We start from the raw sequence: 24,765 nt of genomic DNA on the forward strand, positions 1-24,765 counted from the left end.
TCACATTAAGCGACGCTGCAGCGATACCGACAACGATCCGGATCGCTGCAGCGTCACTGTTTGGTCGCTGGAGATCTGTCACACAGACCGCTCTCCAGCGACCAACGATGCCGGTAACCAGGGTAAACATCGGGTAACAAGCGCATAGTTAAGTCATCTATGGTCTATTCAAAACTCGCGCCTGCAGACTTAAAAAATACAAAAACAAAATTTGCTCAGGCGCAACTTGCTGTATGGATGACATCAGCTATGTAAATTGAGACAGGAGATTGTGCACAACACAGACTAGCAACACCTATTTGACCGGAATGATTCACAACGGTGTGGGAGGATTATAAAGGGTTATTTTCTTAGATTTGTGGGGGAGCTATGCTCTTGCAAACAAGTTGGAGGGGTGCTGTTTAAGATAACTTAAAGGCCTTGTCCACAATTTTAACACTAATGAACTATCCTTGGGCTAGGTCATCAATGTCTGATCCGTGGGGGTATGACACAAAGCACCCCCACTGATCAGCTGTTACCGGCCAACACAATAGTGGCCACGGCTGGGTACTCCACATCCACCACCTATTGCTTTGAATAGGTGGCGGATGTGCAGTACCCGGAACAGCCACTATGCAGTCGACAGAACTGTGCTATATAGCTCTGTAACTGAGCAATTCCATCCTCTGCCGACACCAGAAACATCTAATCAGCGGGGGTTCGTGTGTCGGATAGGTTATCAATGTTAAAGTCCTGGACTACCCCTTTAAAGGTTGTGAATTTAGCTTATATAGGAAAAATCTGGTGACAGGTTCCCTTTAATCATATATGCCAATTAGGTTGATATTGATATGGCCAAGAAGCTCAGTTCACTCTTCCATTGATTTGTTTTTCACGCCCTGTCTCCATCACTGGTGATTGACATCATTGCCTTGCCAAAAGTTTTTATGCAGTCAAGGCTTGCGCCAGGCAAATTCATCAGTGAAGGAGGTGGGGATATGGGAAACCAGTGTACAGGAGCTCTTGGCTACACCCAGTGTGCACTGTGTACCCTAAAATAACATATTTGATAAAACTTCATCTTATGCAGAACAGAGGCAGTGATTAGAACACTTAGGTGCGATCTTTACAGTGGCCTTATCTCGTACAAGGCTCTGCGCTTAGTTTGTACCATCAGGTCAGTCTGAGCGACTTCCTTAGAAAGATAGGAACTTTGAAAACACAGTAGATGAGTTTAGTATCATAAGCGAAGCTTTTAATAAATTTTGTGCCGTTTGTAAATCTTCATGCACCATCATCAGGGCTGGTCCCTTAAAATTATCAGACTTATAAGATGTGTAAAATATTAAACTATCTTATATATTTGACGTTTGATGATCACAGCTGACAGTATCTCTTAAATATGATTAGAATTTGTGATATACATTAATCCAGAGCCGATATTGGTACTTCGAGAGCAAATTTTTTTTTGGCCTCCTCCTACTTCAACAGCCCACGATGGTCTTTAAGAGTAAAGCTCCACCATATGCTTTCTATAGGTGTTGGACAATCGATCGGCTGGCAGCTATCTTGCCCAACTCTCCCATACACAGGAGTGCTCTCTCTGCCGGGTGCGCCGATGTTCTCTACGAGAACTAAATGTCTCTGTTGACAGCAGTCAGAGATCAAGCATGACGGATCTTTATCTCCCATGACATTATCTGTACGGCTAGAGTTGGGGCAGTCTATGCACAGACTATCGACTTAGCTCTCTAATCTAATGTGTATGGGAGCCTTGAGAGACACACTTGTTCCAATCTATTAACTGAAAGTGGCACTGTAATTGATATGGAAAGAGCTTTTCCAAAACAGTTTTTAAGAATGTTCCAATCTTATAGTGAAATGGATTTTACTAAAAACGCATTATCTTTCTTCTTAGGCTATGTCATCTTACAGACGCCTCCTAACGTTTACGAAGGAGAAGACATCATCCTTCGATGCCACCATTACCCTGGCCATCCAGCAAAGCAGACTATATTTTTCAAGAATAATGCAGTTATAAAAGACTGGGGTTCGGAGGATGAATTACACATCGAGAACGTCAACATGACATTGAGTTGCAAATACAAATGTATAAAGCAGGTCAACCATCATCTATTATATTATCAGCATTCAGATGAAACCTCTGTTTCAGTTCAAGGTAAATTATGTTTAATTTCTATATCGGAGTTAAGACAAAAGCTTACAATTGATAAAAAAATATCATCTCCACCCATCAGGCTTTTACAGCATATCTCATAAAGAGTAGCAGACATTGATGCTAACAAGGCAGCGCCACAGTAACTCTTTTTAAGACTAGTGCTAATTAACAGGCCTTCCTACGGCATGTCCTAAATCTTCTATTTTTCCATTCATATAGCTGTATGATTGCTTTTTAAATTGCAGATTGATTTTTATTTTGGAGCACAAGCAAGTTATTAACTTTCATTAGCTCTTTTAGAAAGTCTAACAGAGGGCACACATTCCCTCAACCTCAACTATTCACTATAGATTAGAACTGGTACGGATCGATGCACATGACCCAACCTGTTGGGCAAAACAGTAATCTTTGACAACAGGATAGGAGCCGTGAGACCTGCTTCTTACCTGACAGCATGCCATCTTTTGATTAGCTGGCCTTATGAAATGTCCCATTTCCGTCATGACAGGCCAGCTAATCAAAAGAAGAGCTGCAGATGACCCTATTTAAGAAGCGGATCTCATGGTTCCTGTTGAAAGAAGAGAGATTACTGCCATGGGTTGTGCGAATCGACTTGCACCAACCCGACTATTCACGTGACATCTGCAGGTATCAGTGCCTTAACCAGAAGCTATGTATATCAGTCGAGCTCCTGCAGCTGATCAGATGGGTACAGAACTAGTACCCAAGGGATCGCTATGATGGAGACATTCATCACAGGGCACTAAATAAAAAATGCTCATGATGGATAAAAATCTCATGGAGTGTTAAGTGATTTAAAAACCACTTAGACATTTTTTTGTATATTTTATTACTACTTTATTAGCATTGGACAAAGCTAACAGGGCATCCAACATCTTTTGAGTAAATCCAGGGAATATCAGCTTGCCAATCAAAAATAACTTTAGGGGAAAAAACACTGCACATACCTTTTGAACAATTTTTTTTGCATCTGTAAAAAAAAAAACCCAAAAACTTAGCATTCACTTCAACTTTTGCCAATAAATAAATTCAGAATCACAACATGAAGTAAATGCATCTCCTTAAAGCCATTACGTACTATGTACTGCATAGCCTACAATGTATTGTGTAAACTAGTCTACAGCTTACATATGAGTGTCCATATTTCTTGGTGTTGATTTTACTTTCTAGAACTCTTCTCACTTCCAACAATAAGTCTGAGCCCACAGTTAGTGAAAGAAGGTGACCAGATGACCCTCACGTGTCACACAAGGCTTAGTCCCCACAGGCAGACCGCAGAGCTACAGTTTGCCTTTTACCGAGAGGGACAGAATATTCAGGAATTCAGCTCGACCAATAAATATGAAATTCTGTCTGCAAAACTGAGCGATTCTGGGGATTATAAATGTGAAGTCCAGACGTCTAATTACAGAATAAAGAAGGCGAGCACAAGCCTGACTATGCAAGTGAACAGGATCGGAGAGCGTGGTGAGTGGGACCATCAGAGATTGTTAATTATGGCATTACACAGTGCACGGGAACTTTGCTTTTCATCTGGCCAAAAACTTCAGTCACACATAGATATGCATTTAAAAATGTTGTATTCCCATTAGCTTTTGGAGAGTAACTTTTGGAAGGGAACATTGCCAATGAGCATCATTTTGTTTTCTCTGAAAGCACTAACTTTAATGGAATTGTCCCAAGTTTTGAAGTTATCCCTTTTCCATATCAGATGGGATAACTTCTCAACCGCTGGGGTCCTTTAATGCAAACACAGCCTTAGTATTGTCAAAGTGACCTCAACATATGCGATAAGGATAAACACATGGTAGGAGTTTTCACTGCTGTGCTGTCACAAGCTGTGACAACTTCTCACTATCCTAATTGAACACGAAACGGCTGCTGCATTCCCAGTTTCAGCTTTTATGCAGGCTATGCTACTCCTTCCTGATTGGCTGTGCTATACCATGTCATGCGATAGCTACAAAGCATTATAGGGAGACCTGGGGTCATGTGAGCCTTCAATGCTTGATGTGCAAAATGGTGGAGAGCATTTTTGGGCTAAGCGCAAATTATTAGAATTTTCTGGGTGCAGTGATTTTTTGAAGAACTTTGAAACAAATTCAATTCAAATCAGTTCCCTTGAGTGAGCTCAGGCTTGGAGGTGATCTTCTCAGATCCTTTTAGCTGGTTTACACCTTTACCATATGACTTTAAAAAAAATATTTGGTAAATTCCTATTGTTATTCTTCTTCTCTTGTAGAGCTGTTTAATCAGTCGGAGACAGAAGTGACTTCAAAACCAGGTGATTTATTTAGCTAAAAGCAAGAATTTTCACCTGAATCCTCCACCAGCTCTCCAGCTCTCATTTTGAATATTAATTTGTATATATTGGTCAGAAATTATATAAGGTTAAATATTAAAGTCTTCAATCACATCCAAAACTACATTCCTAATTGTGGGGCTCCCTGTGGGCTCTTGGCTTACAGGGCTTGATAAATGTTACTCACCGCAACGATTGAGAGCAAACAGCAGAAGGAAGGGCAACTGCAAAGTAATTGTGTCCTGTCCAGCACAAAAATTAAGGGTATGCGCACACAGATTTTTACAGTGGGTCTACTCCAAAAAGTTGTAAAACAACTATCAATTATTCAGTCTTTTGAGCATTTTTCTTCCAATTCTGATTTACAAAAACACCTCCTGTGAGGAGAAAAGAAAGTTCTTGTCACTCCTCTGTAGTGTCTCCTGGTGGAAAACACTCAAAACTAGACATTGTCTAATTAAGGCTATGTGCTCACAGAGTCTTTTTGATGATTTTCTGGAGAATGGCTATGTGCACGTGGAGACTTTTTGGTGATTTTCACAGTGGAAACTGAGCAAGAACTCCCAAGTTTTGGAAACGATTTAGTTTCCTCTCAGTTTATGCTCATTGCTCCAAAACCTCATAAAATAATTCTGTGTGCATACAACCACTGACTAAAAACTCAGTTTTTGAGGAGTTACGAGATTTTGTATGAGAATTAAGAAAGTTACTACTCAGTCTTTGCTTCAAAAATCCTTAAAAAAACTGTGTGAACATAACCAACATAGCCTAAAAGGCATTAAACACTGCTTCAATAAAAGAAAAAAAACCCTTGAAAAACCTATTAAAGGGAACCTGTCACCCCGAAAATCGCGGGTGAGGTAATCCCACCGGCATCAGGGGCTTATCTACAGCATTCTGTAATGCTGTAGATAAGCCCCCGATGTTACCTGAAAAAGGAGAAAAAGACGTTATATTATACTCACCCAGGGGCGGTCCCGCTGCTGGTCAGGTCGGATGGGCGTCTCTGGTCCGCTGCGGCGCCTCCTATCTTCTTTCCATGACGTCCTCTTCTGATCTTCAGCCACGGCTCCGGCGCAGGCGTACTTTGTTCTGCCCTCTTGAGGGCAGAGGATAGTACTGCAGTGCGCAGGCGCCGGAAAGGTCAGAGGCCCGGCGCCTGCGCACTGCAGTACTTTGTCTGCCCTCAACAGGGCAGAGCAAAGTACGCCTGCGCTGGAGCCGTGGCTGAAGATCAGAAGAGGATGTCATGGAAAGAAGATAGGAGGCGCCGGAGCGGACCGGAGAAGCCCATCCGACCTGACCAGCAGCGGGACCGCCCCTGGGTGAGTATAATCTAACGTCTTTTTCTCCTTTTTCAGGTAACATCGGGGGCTTATCTACAGCATTACAGAATGCTGCAGATAAGCCCCTGATGCCGGTGGGCTTACCTCACCCGCGATTTTCGGGGTGACAGGTTCCCTTTAATGATGGCTACAGGAAGCAAAACTCAAAAAACTATCTGTGGTTATGTGTATATGGAGCCTTTTGCTCAGTTTTCTGAGCAGGAACTCATTGTATTTGAGGAGTTTGGGATTTGGAGGGGGTTTGGGATTTTTCCACTCAGTTTCCGCTCCAAAAAAACTCCTTGAAAAACATTGTGTGCACATAGCCCAAAAAAAAGAAAGTAATTTTTATAGAAAAAGCATTTTATTTTTGGTCGTTCACCAAATAAACTTTGTGTGCATAAACCTTAAAGCCACTATGGTTTATTAGGTTATGTTAAAAAAAACAGTATGCATCCATATAAATTGTTTACATGTTTCATTGGTTTCTTATAAATAGAGATAACTTATTGCTTATCTCCTTCTGGGCTGGTGTCTAATTTTGAGTTTTTTGGGAGATTGTAGGACAGGAGCATCTGAATAAAACTACAAACCTTATTTTTAAGATCTGCTGCAGTATCAACATTTCTTGAATAAACCTAATATTATAAACATTTAGTATGTCAGAATAGAAAGTTCCAAGGTGAGGAAGTTACTATAAAGATCAGACACCTAGATATGATTGTGCTCAATGGCATTCATACTGAAGATGTGAAATCAGTTATTAGATGACTGCTCCCATTAAGAGGCACCAAAACTATCGGCAGAGTCAACTTAAGATACATTGCTAATACTGCACTAGAAATTAGGTGCTATATCAAACATGGAAGAGTACATGGGGAACAATACCATGCAGCGTTGTACCTGCTACATTAGTAACTCATTCTACTTCCAGAAGGAGATAAGCTTTCTCATTCCGATTATTGAACCAGGAGTTTTGCAAAGGTATGTTTCCGACCAGGTTTGCTTTCTCCTGTTTGTATACAGGTCCTTCTCAAAAAATTAGCATATAGTGTTAAATTTCATTATTTACCATAATGTAATGATTACAATTAAACTTTCATATATTATAGATTCATTATCCACCAACTGAAATTTGTCAGGTCTTTTATTGTTTTAATACTGATGATTTTGGCATACAACTCCTGATAACCCAAAAAACCTGTCTCAATAAATTAGCATATTTCACCCATCCAATCAAATAAAAGTGTTTTTTAATAACAAACAAAAAAACCAACAAATAATAATGTTCAGTTATGCACTCAATACTTGGTCGGGAATCCTTTGGCAGAAATGACTGCTTCAATGCGGCGTGGCATGGAGGCAATCAGCCTGTGACACTGCTGAGATGTTATGGAGGCCCAGGATGCTTCAATAGCGGCCTTAAGCTCATCCAGAGTGTTGGGTCTTGCGTCTCTCAACTTTCTCTTCACAATATCCCACAGATTCTCTATGGGGTTCAGGTCAGGAGAGTTGGCAGGCCAATTGAGCACAGTAATACCATGGTCAGTAAACCATTTACCAGTGGTTTTGGCACTGTGAGCAGGTGCCAGGTCGTGCTGAAAAATGAAATCTTCATCTCCAACTTCATCTCCAACTGAGAATCTGTGGTAAGATTTGAAGATTACTGTTCACCAGAGGAAACCACCTAAGGCCCCTTTCACACGTCTAGGTGATTCCTGAACTGGAAAAACCAGTACTGGTGAGAACCGTGGTCCGCGTGTCATCCGTATGTGACATCTGTACATCTCTTTGCTGTCTGTGCATCACATTTAAATAAAAAAAAAATGTGTGAGTTTCCGTGTAATTTTCAAAACCAGCAGAGGGAAAGCTGACCGCAGGGGGCTGATATTAATAATCTTGCAAAGAGGCCACTAGCCCTAAATGTTCCCAGGCTATTAATAACAGCTTACAGCTTTTTCCTTAGCCTTTACCGGTTAGTTTACAGGGGGACCCCCAAAAAAGACAATGTAGTGTCCCCTTATAAATTCTAACCAGCAAAGACTAAACAGACAGCTGTGGGCTAATATTAATAGCCAGGGAAGGAGCCAAGGATATTGGCCCCCTTTCCAGGTTAATAGCATCAGCTCTCAGCTGCCCCAGAAGTGGGACATGAATAAGATGTGTCAAATCTGGTACATGAAAAACCAGACATGTGTGCACCATCACTGTGTGTGTCCGTATTTGCAGACCTCAAAAAATTGATGGCATACGGACATAAAAAACAGACGTGTGACGGGAACCTAACTTGAAGGAGCTAGAGCAGTTTTATCTTAAGGAATGGGTAAAAACCCCAGTGGCAAGCTCACAGATTCTTATCCAAAGTGACTTTCAGCAGTAATTGGCGCAAAAGGAGGCTCTACAAAGTAATGACTTTAAAGGGGTAAATAGTTATGCACAATTAAGCTTTCCTTTATCTTGTCCTACTTATTGTTTGCTTCACAATAAAAAGACCATATGTTCACAGTTGTAGGCATGTTCTTCAAATGAATTGATGCAAACCCTCAAAAAAACAACAACCCTGGGTTGTTAGGTAGCAAAACACAAAAAATGTGAAGGGGGTGAATACTTTTGCGAGCCACTGTAATAATTCCAGGGTAGTTGTAATAATAGTGATGGAGATATTTGTCAGTTAGTTAAGAAGAATTCCAAAGGCAATTTTTTTTTCTGTTTTGTTACAGGGACAAGTCATGTTATCACAGCAGTAGCGGTGACTTCATTGGTCTTAGTCCTATTCCTCTTCATCACAGCGCTAATTTTCCTGTACAGAAAAAAACATTTTCCATTGCGTGGTAATAACCACCCATCATCAAAAGGTAACTGATCATTAAAGATCCCGAAAAGGGAAGAAAAGTACTGTTTTCATAAACTTAGGGATATAGAATAAAACTGCAGATTTAGAGCTACTGCATTTAAATTTAAGAGCCCAAAGAGATTAAACTCGATTTAGGCTGGAGAAATCCACCACCTAACGGGTATAAAGAAGATGCCTTGACTCAACCTAAACAGCAGATGTCAAAGGAGAAAGGATCTGCCATATTATCATGGCGTAACCATCAGAGGCAGAGACCTTTTCGCCTCTGACTGTTAAAAGGGTGGACCGGGTCTCACATATTGATGCGTGGACCATAGGATAGATCAATGATGGTCTGATATCCATGTCTGATGTGCAAGAGGCCAAATGTGCACAGTATTCAGAGCTAAACAATGCACATCCAGATCCTGCTGCCAGGTGTTCCCTATCCAGCTGCTTGGTGGGGTGTTCAGTTGTCAGACCCCATCAATATCATTTTACTGTAGTTCACTGCATGCAGGTTCCCCTACCAATAGCACTTTTTGCCAATTACTTGTCATGGCAGTTCCTATCTCACGGCAAAGTGAAAGATTTACAAGTTTACTCAGGTATACAAAAACTAAAAGGGTATGTTCACATGCGGTCATTCCACGATTCTTGAAAATCGGGGAATGATGATGCATTTTTACCACACTGCACAATTATATCGTGTGAACATACCCTTAATGTTTTTCTTGATAAAATGCTCTCTCAGGCTCTCCCTGTTTTGGGATTTTTTTATATATATTTTCCTATTTCCCAATAGCTGAACCTGTAGAGCCGGATGATGAAACTGAGAATATTTATACGGATCTGGACGCGAACACCACCAGATGGCAAAGTAAGTGCAAAGATGAAGACTCATTCAAGTAGTGTTGAAATATGTCTCTATTTCCTATGTAACCATGCATCTTTTTGAACAAATAAACCACCTGTTTGCAGAAGGTAAAATGACAGCCATACCTGTGTGAATAGACCCACATGAGCATATGCTGTGCACACCTTCTTACCACTCCTCATCGCACCATTCAGACAGTACTCACAGTATTCCAGGTAAACCCAACACGCCATGAGCGAAATAGATTGCCTCAGTTTAGACTTATTTTGGCCAAGGCAGATAAAGCAATGGGAAGCCTTCATATGGTTATGTCCCATTTGTGTCTATGCATCGTCATACTAATAGCTCTGCCTATGTTCCCAAGAGGTCAGATGTGTGAAAAATACCCAGCCGATGTATTGGTGGTTTGGGCTATTACCAATAGAGAAAAAGACAGAGGGTAGGGTTAAAATATTACAGAATATCAGACATTTCTGTAACTGCAATTTCCAAAATGCATAACCTGTGTGAGTGAATCTATAAAGTATATCCATCCTTTCATATAAAACCCTGTAGAAAAATCACCAAAATGTGATACACATACAATACACCAAACACTGTTCAGATTATCATGCTCTGTAAATTGCCATCCAGGGTAGCTCCTCTTCATCAGCATTCTGCCAGCACTCTATGTGCAGGAACATTTTTCACTTAAGGAATGTGTTGCACCTGCTGCTGTTGAATGACTTAGGCCGGCGTCACACACAGCGTATGAAAATACGGTCTGTATATTACGGCCGTAATTCGCTGAAAAGTCCCGAAAATAGTGGTCCGTAGCTCCTCCGTAGGCAGGGTGTGTCACCGTTTTTTGCGCATGGCATCCTCCGTATGTAATCCGTATGGCAGCCGTAATGCGTGTTTTTATCACAGGCTTACAAAACCGACATACGGCTATACAAGGGATCCATGTGTTAAAAAAAAACAAAAACATATGTACTGTCTCTCTCTCTCTCTCTCTCTATATATATGTCAGTGAGACACATACCGTATATACTCGAGTATAAGCCGAGATTTTCAGCCCAAATTTTTGGGCTGAAAGTGCCCCCCTCGGCTTATACTCGAGTCACGGTAGCGGTGGGGTCAGCGGGTGAGGGGGAGGGGGCGCTGAGGCATACTTACCTCGTCCCAGCGATCCTCGCGGTGTCCCTGCCGTCCCACGGTCTTCTGTGCTGCAGCTTCTTCCTCTCTTCAGCGGTCACGTGGGACCGCTCATTACAGAAATGAACAGGCGGCTCCACCTCCCATAGGGGTGGAGCCGCCTATTCATTTCTCTAATCAACGGTGCCGGTGACCGCTGATAGAGAAAGAAGCTGCGGCACCGAAGACCGTGGGACGGCAGGGACACCGCGAGGATCGCCAGGACTAGGTGAGTATGTTATAGTCACCTGTCCCCGTTCCAGCCGCCGGGCGCCGATCCATCTTCCCGGCGTCTATCTGCGCTCTGACTGTTCAGGTCAGAGGGCGCGATGATGCATATAGTGTGCGCGGCGCCCTCTGCCTGATCAGTCAGAGCGGAGAGACGCCGGGACCGGACGCTGGGAGCTGCAATCAGCGAGGTGAGTATGGCTTTTTTTTTTTTTTATTGCAGCAGCAGCAGCGGCGGCACAGATTTATACCGAGCATCTATGGGGCAGTATGAACGCAGCAGAGCACAGTATGGGGCAGATATGGGGATATATGAACGCAGCAGAGCACAGTATGGGGCAGATATGGGGCAATATGAACGCAGCAGAGCACAGTATGGGGCAGATATGGGGATATATGAACGCAGCAGAGCGCAGTATGGGGCAGATATGGGGATATATGAACGCAGCAGAGCACAGTATGGGGCAGATATGGGGATATATGAACGCAGCAGAGCACAGTATGGGGCAGATATGGGGATATATGAACGCAGCAGAGCACAGTATGGGGCAGATATGGGGCAATATGAACGCAGCAGAGCACAGTATGGGGCAGATATGGGGATATATGAACGCAGCAGAGCACAGTATGGGGCAGATATGGGGATATATGAATGCAGCAGAGCACAGTATGGGGCAGATATGGGGATATATAACGCAGCAGAGCACAGTATGGGGCAGATATGGGGATATATGAACGCAGCAGAGCACAGTATGGGGCAGATATGGGGATATATGAACGCAGCAGAGCACAGTATGGGGCAGATATGGGGATATATGAACGCAGCAGAGCACAGTATGGGGCAGATATGGGGATATATGAACGCAGCAGAGCACAGTATGGGGCAGATATGGGGCAATATGAACGCAGCAGAGCACAGTATGGGGCAGATATGGGGATATATGAACGCAGCAGAGCACAGTATGGGGCAGATATGGGGATATATGAATGCAGCAGAGCACAGTATGGGGCAGATATGGGGATATATAACGCAGCAGAGCACAGTATGGGGCAGATATGGGGATATATGAACGCAGCAGAGCACAGTATGGGGCAGATATGGGGCAATATGAACGCAGCAGAGCACAGTATGGGGCAGATATGGGGATATATGAACGCAGCAGAGCACAGTATGGGGCAGATATGGGGATATATGAATGCAGCAGAGCACAGTATGGGGCAGATATGGGGATATATGAACGCAGCAGAGCACAGTATGGGGCAGATATGGGGATATATGAACGCAGCAGAGCACAGTATGGGGCAGATATGGCGATATATGAACGCAGCAGAGCACAGTATGGGGCAGATATGGGGATATATGAACGCAGCAGAGCACAGTATGGGGCAGATATGGGGATATATGAACGCAGCAGAGCACAGTATGGGGCAGATATGGGGATATATGAACGCAGCAGAGCACAGTATGGGGCAGATATGGGGATATATGAACGCAGCAGAGCACAGTATGGGGCAGATATGGGGATATATGAACGCAGCAGAGCGCAGTATGGGGCAGATATGGGGATATATGAACGCAGCAGAGCACAGTATGGGGCAGATATGGGGATATATGAACGCAGCAGAGCACAGTATGGGGCAGATATGGGGATATATGAACGCAGCAGAGCACAGTATGGGGCAGATATGGGGATATATGAACGCAGCAGAGCACAGTATGGGGCAGATATGGGGATATATGAACGCAGCAGAGCACAGTATGGGGCAGATATGGGGATATATGAACGCAGCAGAGCACAGTATGGGGCAGATATGGGGATATATGAACGCAGCAGAGCGCAGTATGGGGCAGATATGGGGATATATGAACACAGCAGAGCGCAGTATGGGGCAGATATGGGGATATATGAACGCAGCAGAGCACAGTATGGGGCAGATATGGGGATATATGAACGCAGCAGAGCACAGTATGGGGCAGATATGGGGATATATGAACGCAGCAGAGCGCAGTATGGGGCAGATATGGGGATATATGAACGCAGCAGAGCGCAGTATGGGGCAGATATGGGGATATATGAACGCAGCAGAGCACAGTATGGGGCAGATATGGGGATATATGAACGCAGCAGAGCACAGTATGGGGCAGATATGGGGATATATGAACGCAGCAGAGCACAGTATGGGGCAGATATGGGGATATATGAACGCAGCAGAGCACAGTATGGGGCAGATATGGGGATATATGAACGCAGCAGAGCACAGTATGGGGCAGATATGGGGCAATATGAACGCAGCAGAGCACAGTATGGGGCAGATATGGGGCAATATGAACGCAGCAGAGCACAGTATGGGGCAGATATGGGGATATATGAACGCAGCAGAGCACAGTATAGGGCAGATATGGGGATATATGAACGCAGCAGAGCGCAGTATGGGGCAGATATGGGGATATATGAACGCAGCAGAGCGCAGTATGGGGCAGATATGGGGATATATGAATGCAGCAGAGCACAGTATGGGGCAGATATGGGGATATATGAACGCAGCAGAGCACAGTATGGGGCAGATATGGGGATATATGAACGCAGCAGAGCACAGTATGGGGCAGATATGGGGATATATGAACGCAGCAGAGCACAGTATGGGGCAGATATGGGGATATATGAACGCAGCAGAGCACAGTATGGGGCAGATATGGGGATATATGAACGCAGCAGAGCGCAGTATGGGGCAGATATGGGGATATATGAACACAGCAGAGCGCAGTATGGGGCAGATATGGGGATATATGAACGCAGCAGAGCACAGTATGGGGCAGATATGGGGATATATGAACGCAGCAGAGCACAGTATGGGGCAGATATGGGGATATATGAACGCAGCAGAGCACAGTATGGGGCAGATATGGGGCAATATGAACGCAGCAGAGCACAGTATGGGGCAGATATGGGGATATATGAACGCAGCAGAGCACAGTATGGGGCAGATATGGGGATATATGAACGCAGCAGAGCACAGTATGGGGCAGATATGGGGATATATGAACGCAGCAGAGCACAGTATGGGGCAGATATGGGGATATATAACGCAGCAGAGCACAGTATGGGGCAGATATGGGGATATATGAACGCAGCAGAGCACAGTATGGGGCAGATATGGGGCAATATGAACGCAGCAGAGCACAGTATGGGGCAGATATGGGGATATATGAACGCAGCAGAGCACAGTATGGGGCAGATATGGCGATATATGAACGCAGCAGAGCACAGTATGGGGCAGATATGGGGATATATGAACGCAGCAGAGCACAGTATGGGGCAGATATGGGGATATATGAACGCAGCAGAGCACAGTATGGGGCAGATATGGGGATATATGAACGCAGCAGAGCACAGTATGGGGCAGATATGGGGCAATATGAACGCAGCAGAGCACAGTATGGGGCAGATATGGGGATATATGAACGCAGCAGAGCACAGTATGGGGCAGATATGGGGATATATGAACGCAGCAGAGCGCAGTATGGGGCAGATATGGGGATATATGAACGCAGCAGAGCACAGTATGGGGCAGATATGGGGATATATGAACGCAGCAGAGCACAGTATGGGGCAGATATGGGGATATATGAACGCAGCAGAGCACAGTATGGGGCAGATATGGGGATATATGAACGCAGCAGAGCACAGTATGGGGCAGATATGGGGATATATGAACGCAGCAGAGCACAGTATGGGGCAGATATGGGGATATATGAACGCAGCAGAGCGCAGTATGGGGCAGATATGGGGATATATGAACACAGCAGAGCGCAGTATGGGGCAGATATGGGGATATATGAACGCAGCAGAGCACAGTATGGGGCAGATATGGGGATATATGAACGCAGCAGAGCACAGTATGGGGCAGATATGGGGATATATGAACGGTGCAGAGCACAGTATGGGGCAGATATGGGGCAATATGAACGCAGCAGAGCACAGTATGGGGCAGATATGGGGATATATGAACGCAGCAGAGCACAGTATGGGGCAGATATGGGGATATATGAACGCAGCAGAGCGCAGTATGGGGCAGATATGGGGATATATGAACGCAGCAGAGCGCAGTATGGGGCAGATATGGGGATATATGAACGCAGCAGAGCACAGTATGGGGCAGATATGGGGATATATGAACGCAGCAGAGCACAGTATGGGGCAGATATGGGGATATATGAACGCAGCAGAGCACAGTATGGGGCAGATATGGGGATATATGAACGCAGCAGAGCACAGTATGGGGCAGATATGGGGATATATGAACGCAGCAGAGCACAGTATGGGGCAGATATGGGGCAATATGAACGCAGCAGAGCACAGTATGGGGCAGATATGGGGCAATATGAACGCAGCAGAGCACAGTATGGGGCAGATATGGGGATATATGAACGCAGCAGAGCACAGTATGGGGCAGATATGGGGATATATGAACGCAGCAGAGCACAGTATAGGGCAGATATGGGGATATATGAACGCAGCAGAGCGCAGTATGGGGCAGATATGGGGATATATGAACGCAGCAGAGCGCAGTATGGGGCAGATATGGGGATATATGAATGCAGCAGAGCACAGTATGGGGCAGATATGGGGATATATGAACGCAGCAGAGCACAGTATGGGGCAGATATGGGGATATATGAACGCAGCAGAGCACAGTATGGGGCAGATATGGGGATATATGAACGCAGCAGAGCACAGTATGGGGCAGATATGGGGATATATGAACGCAGCAGAGCACAGTATGGGGCAGATATGGGGATATATGAACGCAGCAGAGCGCAGTATGGGGCAGATATGGGGATATATGAACACAGCAGAGCGCAGTATGGGGCAGATATGGGGATATATGAACGCAGCAGAGCACAGTATGGGGCAGATATGGGGATATATGAACGCAGCAGAGCACAGTATGGGGCAGATATGGGGATATATGAACGCAGCAGAGCACAGTATGGGGCAGATATGGGGATATATGAACGCAGCAGAGCACAGTATGGGGCAGATATGGGGATATATGAACGCAGCAGAGCACAGTATGGGGCAGATATGGGGATATATGAACGCAGCAGAGCACAGTATGGGGCAGATATGGGGATATATGAACGCAGCAGAGCACAGTATGGGGCAGATATGGGGATATATGAACGCAGCAGAGCGCAGTATGGGGCAGATATGGGGATATATGAACGCAGCAGAGCGCAGTATGGGGCAGATATGGGGCAATATGAACGCAGCAGAGCACAGTATGGGGCAGATATGGGGATATATGAACGCAGCAGAGCACAGTATGGGGCAGATATGGGGCAATATGAACGCAGCAGAGTGCAGTATGGGGCAGATATGGGGATATATGAACGCAGCAGAGCGCAGTATGGGGCAGATATGGGGATATATGAACGCAGCAGAGCACAGTATGGGGCAGATATGGGGATATATGAACGCAGCAGAGCACAGTATGGGGCAGATATGGGGATATATGAACGCTGCAGAGCACAGTATGGGGCAGATATGGGGATATATGAACGCAGCAGAGCACAGTATGGGGCAGATATGGGGATATATGAACACAGCAGAGCACAGTATGGGGCAGATATGGGGATATATGAACGCAGCAGAGCACAGTATGGGGCAGATATGGGGATATATGAACGCAGCAGAGCACAGTATGGGGCAGATATGGGGATATATGAACGCAGCAGAGCACAGTATGGGGCAGATATGGGGATATATGAACGCAGCAGAGCACAGTATGGGGCAGATATGGGGATATATGAATGCAGCAGAGCACAGTATGGGGCAGATATGGGGATATATGAACGCAGCAGAGCACAGTATCGGGCAGATATGGGGATATATGAACGCAGCAGAGCACAGTATGGGGCAGATATGGGGATATATGAACGCAGCAGAGCACAGTATGGGGCAGATATGGGGCAATATGAACGCAGCAGAGCACAGTATGGGGCAGATATGGGGATATATGAACGCAGCAGAGCGCAGTATGGGGCAGATATGGGGATATATGAACGCAGCAGAGCACAGTATGGGGCAGATATGGGGATATATGAACGCAGCAGTGCACAGTATGGGGCAGATATGGGGATATATGAACGCAGCAGAGCACAGTATGGGGCAGATATGGGGATATATGAACGCAGCAGAGCACAGTATGGGGCAGATATGGGGATATATGAACGCAGCAGAGCACAGTATGGGGCAGATATGGGGATATATGAACGCAGCAGAGCACAGTATGGGGCAGATATGGGGATATATGAACGCAGCAGAGCGCAGTATGGGGCAGATATGGGGATATATGAACGCAGCAGAGCGCAGTATGGGGCAGATATGGGGATATATGAACGCAGCAGAGCGCAGTATGGGGCAGATATGGGGATATATGAACGCAGCAGAGCGCAGTATGGGGCAGATATGGGGATATATGAACGCAGCAGAGCGCAGTATGGGGCAGATATGGGGATATATGAACGCAGTAGAGCGCAGTATGGGGCAGATATGGGGATATATGAACGCAGCAGAGCGCAGTATGGGGCAGATATGGGGATATATGAACGCAGCAGAGCGCAGTATGGGGCAGATATGGGGATATATGAACGCAGCAGAGCACAGTATGGGGCAGATATGGGGATATATGAACGCAGCAGAGCACAGTATCGGGCAGATATGGGGATATATGAACGCAGCAGAGCACAGTATGGGGCAGATATGGGGATATATGAACGCAGCAGAGCACAGTATGGGGCAGATATGGGGATATATGAACGCAGCAGAGCACAGTATGGGGCAGATATGGGGATATATGAACGCAGCAGAGCACAGTATGGGGCAGATATGGGGATATATGAACGCAGCAGAGCACAGTATGGGGCAGATATGGGGATATATGAACGCAGCAGAGCACAGTATGGGGCAGATATGGGGATATATGAACGCAGCAGAGCGCAGTATGGGGCAGATATGGGGATATATGAACGCAGCAGAGCACAGTATGGGGCAGATATGGGGATATATGAACGCAGCAGAGCACAGTATGGGGCAGATATGGGGATATATGAACGCAGCAGAGCGCAGTATGGGGCAGATATGGGGATATATGAACGCAGCAGAGCGCAGTATGGGGCAGATATGGGGATATATGAACGCAGCAGAGCACAGTATGGGGCAGATATGGGGATATATGAACGCAGCAGAGCGCAGTATGGGGCAGATATGGGGATATATGAACGCAGCAGAGCGCAGTATGGGGCAGATATGGGGATATATGAACGCAGCAGAGCGCAGTATGGGGCAGATATGGGGATATATGAACGCAGCAGAGCACAGTATGGGGCAGATATGGGGCAATATGAACGCAGCAGAGCACAGTATGGGGCAGATATGGGGATATATGAACGCAGCAGAGCACAGTATGGGGCAGATATGGGGCAATATGAACGCAGCAGAGCACAGTATGGGGCAGATATGGGGATATATGAACGCAGCAGAGCACAGTATGGGGCAGATATGGGGCAATATGAACGCAGCAGAGCACAGTATGGGGCAGATATGGGGATATATGAACGCAGCAGAGCACAGTATGGGGCAGATATGGGGCAATATGAACGCAGCAGAGCACAGTATGGGGCAGATATGGGGATATATGAACGCAGCAGAGCACAGTATGGGGCAGATATGGGGATATATGAACGCAGCAGAGCACAGTATGGGGCAGATATGGGGATATATGAACGCAGCAGAGCACAGTATGGGGCAGATATGGGGATATATGAACGCAGCAGAGCACAGTATGGGGCAGATATGGGGATATATGAACGCAGCAGAGCGCAGTATGGGGCAGATATGGGGATATATGAACGCAGCAGAGCGCAGTATGGGGCAGATATGGGGATATATGAACGCAGCAGAGCGCAGTATGGGGCAGATATGGGGATATATGAACGCAGCAGAGCGCAGTATGGGGCAGATATGGGGATATATGAACGCAGCAGAGCACAGTATGGGGCAGATATGGGGATATATGAACGCAGCAGAGCACAGTATGGGGCAGATATGGGGATATATGAACGCAGCAGAGCACAGTATGGGGCAGATATGGGTATATATGAACGCAGCAGAGCACAGTATGGGGCAGATATGGGGCAATATGAACGCAGCAGAGCACAGTATGGGGCAGATATGGGGCAATATGAACGCAGCAGAGCACAGTATGGGGCAGATATGGGGCAATATGAACGCAGCAGAGCACAGTATGGGGCAGATATGGGGATATATGAACGCAGCAGAGCGCAGTATGGGGCAGATATGGGGATATATGAACGCAGCAGAGCGCAGTATGGGGCAGATATGGGGATATATGAACGCAGCAGAGCGCAGTATGGGGCAGATATGGGGATATATGAACGCAGCAGAGCACAGTATGGGGCAGATATGGGGATATATGAACGCAGCAGAGCGCAGTATGGGGCAGATATGGGGATATATGAACGCAGCAGAGCACAGTATGGGGCAGATATGGGGATATATGAACGCAGCAGAGCGCAGTATGGGGCAGATATGGGGATATATGAACGCAGCAGAGCACAGTATGGGGCAGATATGGGGCAATATGAACGCAGCAGAGCACAGTATGGGGCAGATATGGGGATATATGAACGCAGCAGAGCGCAGTATGGGGCAGATATGGGGATATATGAACGCAGCAGAGCACAGTATGGGGCAGATATGGGGATATATGAACGCAGCAGAGCACAGTATGGGGCAGATATGGGGCAATATGAACGCAGCAGAGCACAGTATGGGGCAGATATGGGGATATATGAACGCAGCAGAGCACAGTATGGGGCAGATATGGGGCAATATGAACGCAGCAGAGCACAGTATGGGGCAGATATGGGGATATATGAACGCAGCAGAGCACAGTATGGGGCAGATATGGGGCAATATGAACGCAGCAGAGCACAGTATGGGGCAGATATGGGGATATATGAACGCAGCAGAGCACAGTATGGGGCAGATATGGGGATATATGAACGCAGCAGAGCACAGTATGGGGCAGATATGGGGATATATGAACGCAGCAGAGCGCAGTATGGGGCAGATATGGGGATATATGAACGCAGCAGAGCGCAGTATGGGGCAGATATGGGGATATATGAACGCAGCAGAGCGCAGTATGGGGCAGATATGGGGATATATGAACGCAGCAGAGCGCAGTATGGGGCAGATATGGGGATATATGAACGCAGCAGAGCGCAGTATGGGGCAGATATGGGGATATATGAACGCAGCAGAGCGCAGTATGGGGCAGATATGGGGATATATGAACGCAGCAGAGCGCAGTATGGGGCAGATATGGGGATATATGAACGCAGCAGAGCGCAGTATGGGGCAGATATGGGGATATATGAACGCAGCAGAGCGCAGTATGGGGCAGATATGGGGATATATGAACGCAGCAGAGCACAGTATGGGGCAGATATGGGGCAATATGAACGCAGCAGAGCACAGTATGGGGCAGATATGGGGATATATGAACGCAGCAGAGCACAGTATGGGGCAGATATGGGGATATATGAACGCAGCAGAGCACAGTATGGGGCAGATATGGGGATATATGAACGCAGCAGAGCACAGTATGGGGCAGATATGGGGATATATGAACGCAGCAGAGCACAGTATGGGGCAGATATGGGGATATATGAACGCAGCAGAGCACAGTATGGGGCAGATATGGGGATATATGAACGCAGCAGAGCACAGTATGGGGCAGATATGGGGATATATGAACGCAGCAGAGCACAGTATGGGGCAGATATGGGGATATATGAACGCAGCAGAGCACAGTATGGGGCAGATATGGGGATATATGAACGCAGCAGAGCACAGTATGGGGCAGATATGGGGATATATGAACGCAGCAGAGCACAGTATGGGGCAGATATGGGGATATATGAACGCAGCAGAGCACAGTATGGGGCAGATATGGGGATATATGAACGCAGCTACTGATGTCTCAATTAATTTTACTTTTATTGGTATCTATTTTTATTTTTGAAATTCACCGGTAGTTGCTGCATTTCCACCCTAGGCTTATACTCGAGTCAATAAGTTTTCCCAGTTTTTTTGTGGCAAAATTAGGGGGTCGGCTTATACTCGGGTCGGCTTATACTCGAGTATATACGGTATATGTATATATATTATTACTCCATACAGCGCGAGATAGCAGAAAGCCGGTAATTCAATTACCGGCTTTTGCTCTCTCCTTCCTAAAACCCGACATGATATGAGACCTGGTTTACATACAGTAAACCATCTCATATCACCATTTTTTTTTGCATATTCCACACTACTAATGTTAGTAGTGTGTCTATGCAAAATTTGGCCGTTCTAGCTAGTAAAATAAGGGGTTAAATGGCGGAAAAAATTGGCGTGGGCTCCCGCACAATTTTCTCCGCCAGAGTAGTAAAGCCAGTGACTAAGGGCAGATATTTATAGCCTGGAGAGGGTCCATGGTTATTGGCCCCCCCCCTGGCTAAAAACACCTGCCCCCAGCCACCCCAGAAAAGGCACATCTGGAAGATGCGCCTATTCTGGCACTTGGCCACTCTGCTGGCTGTTCCTAGATCGTGGGAACTTTCCTAGAAAGCTCCCTGGCTCGAGTTCATATGAGGACAACCAGCAGAGGGCGCCTCACCGCAAATGAAGCTAAATATAGATCATTGACCTATATTCAGCTTCATTCGCCGGGGTTTTGCAGAAATGAGCATCCTGCATTAGCGGAGCTCGTGTCTGCAAAATATTTTAACCCCTTCAGATGGATCTACATCGTTGGACGTGCCAGATCCTCGGAAGGTATGTATATTGTTGGTTTATTATTTTTTTTTTAATTTACAGATCGAGGGTCTTCAGTGAGTGGATTGAGAGTAGAATAAATTAATACCACAGCCTTTGTGATTTTTTTCAATAAATTAATTTTTAATAATGTGTGTGTGTTTTTTTTTAACCCTTTCCTAGTATTGGATTAATAATGGATAGGTGTCAGAATTGACGCCTCTCCATTATTAATTAGGCTTAATGTCACCCTACAATAGCAAGGTGGCATTAACCCTTCATTACCCCATATCCCACCGCTACACGGGAATGGGAAGAGAGTGGCGAAGTGCCAGAATAGGCGCATCTTCGAGATGTGCCTTTTCTGGGGTGGCTGGGGGCAGGTGTTTTTAGCCAGGGGGGGCCAATAACCGTGGACCCTCTCCAGGCTATTAATATCTGCCCTCAGTCACTGGCTTTACTACTCTGCATGAGAAAATTGTGCGGGAGCCCACGCCAATTTTTTCCGCCATTTAACCCCTTATTTTACTAGCTAGAACGGCCAAATTTTGCATATACACACTACTAACATTAGTAGTGTGGAATATGCAAAAAAAAATGGTGATATGAGATGGTTTACTGTATGTAAACCATGTCTCATATCATGTCGGGTTTAGGAAGGAGAAAGCAAAAGCCGGTAATTGAATTACCGGCTTTTCTCTCTAACAGCGCTGCGTATTCCTCGCAAGTCACACTGCTGGTCCGTGTGTAATCTGTATTTTTGGGGCTTCCATAGACTTTCATTGATGTTTTATTTGCGCAATACGGTGAAAAACGCAGCATGCTGCGATTTTCTACGGACGTAGAAAGCTGTATAATACGGATCAGTTTAATACGGCAGATAGGAGCAGGGGCATAGAGAATAATTGTGCCGTATTTTTTGCGAGTTTTACGGACGTAGTTTCTGCGCTCTTACGTCTGTAAAACTCGCAAGTGTGACGCCGGCCTTAGGCTAGGTTCACATTGCATTAGGGCGGTCCGTTTAGCGCATAGCAATGTCCCAAAAGGGATCACGTTTGCCGATCCCGCTAGCGCAGATCCCCAATCTGCGCTAGCGAGGAACGGACCACGAACGCTGCAAACGCTGCGCTTTATGCCGCGGTGTAACGTAGTCCGTTAAACGGGTTCACATAACGTAATGTGAACCTAGCCTTAGGCCTCTTTCACACTTCCGTCGAGAGAGAGAGATTCCCTGACTTGGAAAATGGTTCCGGGCATGCTCAGAATAAAAAAAGGAATATGTCGCTGGATTTGACGGTCAGCGACAGATCCTGCGTCCATAGGCTTCCGTTATAGCCAATGACGGACAGTAGGACCCGTCGCTGAGCGATTTTCCGACGTGCAGAAAACAAAACGTTCCTCTGAACGTTTTCTCCACACTACGGACCGCTATTTTCGGACGGATCCAGTGCACGACGGATGAAACGGTTGGCCATCCGTCGCTAATTAAAGTCTAGGGGGAAAAACAGGATTCTGCAGGAAAATTTGCAGGATCCTGTTTCAAAACTCGACGGATTTCAACGGGAGCAAAAAAGACGGAAGTGTGAAAGAGGCCTTAGGCTTCTTTCACACTTCCGTTGGTACGGGGCCGTCACGAAGCGTCGGCGCGACGTACCGACGGAAGTGTTTGCTTTCACATTTCCGTCTGCGTTGCCCAGCAGGAAAGATCGTGAGAGCGATATTTCCTGCTGGGCATGAGCAGTGTGAAACACTGGATGCGATGTACGGAAAAACGTTCCCTTGAACGATGGGCCGCCACAACCCGACGCATCCAGTGCACGACGGACGCAACGTGTGGCCATACGTCGCGATCCATCGGCAATACAAGTCTATGGGAAAAAAACGCATCCTGCGGACAAATTTGCTGGATGCGGTTTTTTACCAAAACGACGCATTGTGACAGATCCAAATAAACGGAAATGTGAAAGTAGCCTTACCTGACCTTAACTGTTATGTCTGTATGCAGCTTGACACACAAGACATGCCCTTCGTTTCGGAAAAACCCAGTGTCCCAGTGCAGTTTGTTTTATAATAAACAAATTATTTTATAGTCATCCTTCAGCCGGAACCAGCATAGAGCATTGAGCCTCCACAATAGTGCATGTTATTGTCTGCAGTTCTGATGTCACATGGACAGCGCTTTAACCATTTCATGAGATCAGAAGCTCAATCTACTGTAAGTTTTAGGCTATGTGCCCACATTGTGGATTCGTGTGCGGATTTTTCCGCGCCGTTTTTGCAAAATCTGCAGGTAAAACGCACTGCAGATTCCACCTGCGGTTTTACATCTGCAGATTCCTATTGAGGAACAAGTGTAAATTGCTGCGGAATCCGCACAAAGAATTGACATGCTGCGGAAAACACAACGCAGCGTTTCCACATTTTTTTCCGCAGCATATGCACTGTTGATTTTGTTTTCCATAGGTTTACATGGTACTGTAAACTCATGGAAAACTGCTGCGTATCCGCAGCGGCCAATCCGCATCGTGTGCACATAGCCATAGGCACGAGTCGCTCAGAGCCGCTGATCTCAGTACTGTAGAAGTGATGTCAGCACACCCGAAAATAATACACCTGGAGTGCTGGCCCCAGGAAGGACTAGGAAAGAACAGTTGTTTTTCCTAAAGCAAACTGTACCGGGTTTTGAAGACGCTGCGGCATTTCGGCTTGCGTCACTGTGTGTATGAACATGCCTTAGAATCATGTTGCTTGCAGAAAGACGACAGAATGATTGTTGTATGTGTTCCACAGACTTTTCACAGAATCCTCATAAAGCAGACGTGAACGACTTGGTGAAAGAAAATCACATCATCGTGTGTTAATTTAGCGTCTTTTCGGTAAGGTGTTCAACGTCTTTGTCAGCTGTCTCTTAATCCTTTAAGATTTCTACATAGGAGTCGAGGATGAAGGA

At 45.9% G+C, this 24,765-nt stretch overlaps 1 protein-coding gene across 4 annotated transcripts in view; it reads left to right on the plus strand.

Moving 5' to 3' along the window:
- Window positions 1–24,765, plus strand: part of LOC138638345 (high affinity immunoglobulin gamma Fc receptor I-like) — a 59,173-nt gene that overhangs the window by 11,980 nt on the left and 22,428 nt on the right. Inside the window, exons 4-9 of one of the 4 annotated variants that reach the window (XM_069727583.1) lie at window positions 1,901–2,161; window positions 3,353–3,649; window positions 4,425–4,466; window positions 8,530–8,664; window positions 9,448–9,522; window positions 24,606–24,691. In XM_069727583.1, coding sequence (XP_069583684.1) covers window positions 1,901–2,161; window positions 3,353–3,649; window positions 4,425–4,466; window positions 8,530–8,664; window positions 9,448–9,522; window positions 24,606–24,676 — 881 coding nt within the window. In that variant the 3' untranslated portion in view covers window positions 24,677–24,691. The remainder of the gene's footprint in view (window positions 1–1,900; window positions 2,162–3,352; window positions 3,650–4,424; window positions 4,467–8,529; window positions 8,665–9,447; window positions 9,523–24,605; window positions 24,692–24,765) is intronic. The other 3 variants (XM_069727596.1, XM_069727575.1, XM_069727590.1) reach the window with 3 other exon arrangements.

Source organism: Ranitomeya imitator, chromosome 1 (assembly GCF_032444005.1).
Source record: "Ranitomeya imitator isolate aRanImi1 chromosome 1, aRanImi1.pri, whole genome shotgun sequence".
Taxonomy (NCBI): Eukaryota; Metazoa; Chordata; class Amphibia; order Anura; family Dendrobatidae; genus Ranitomeya; species Ranitomeya imitator.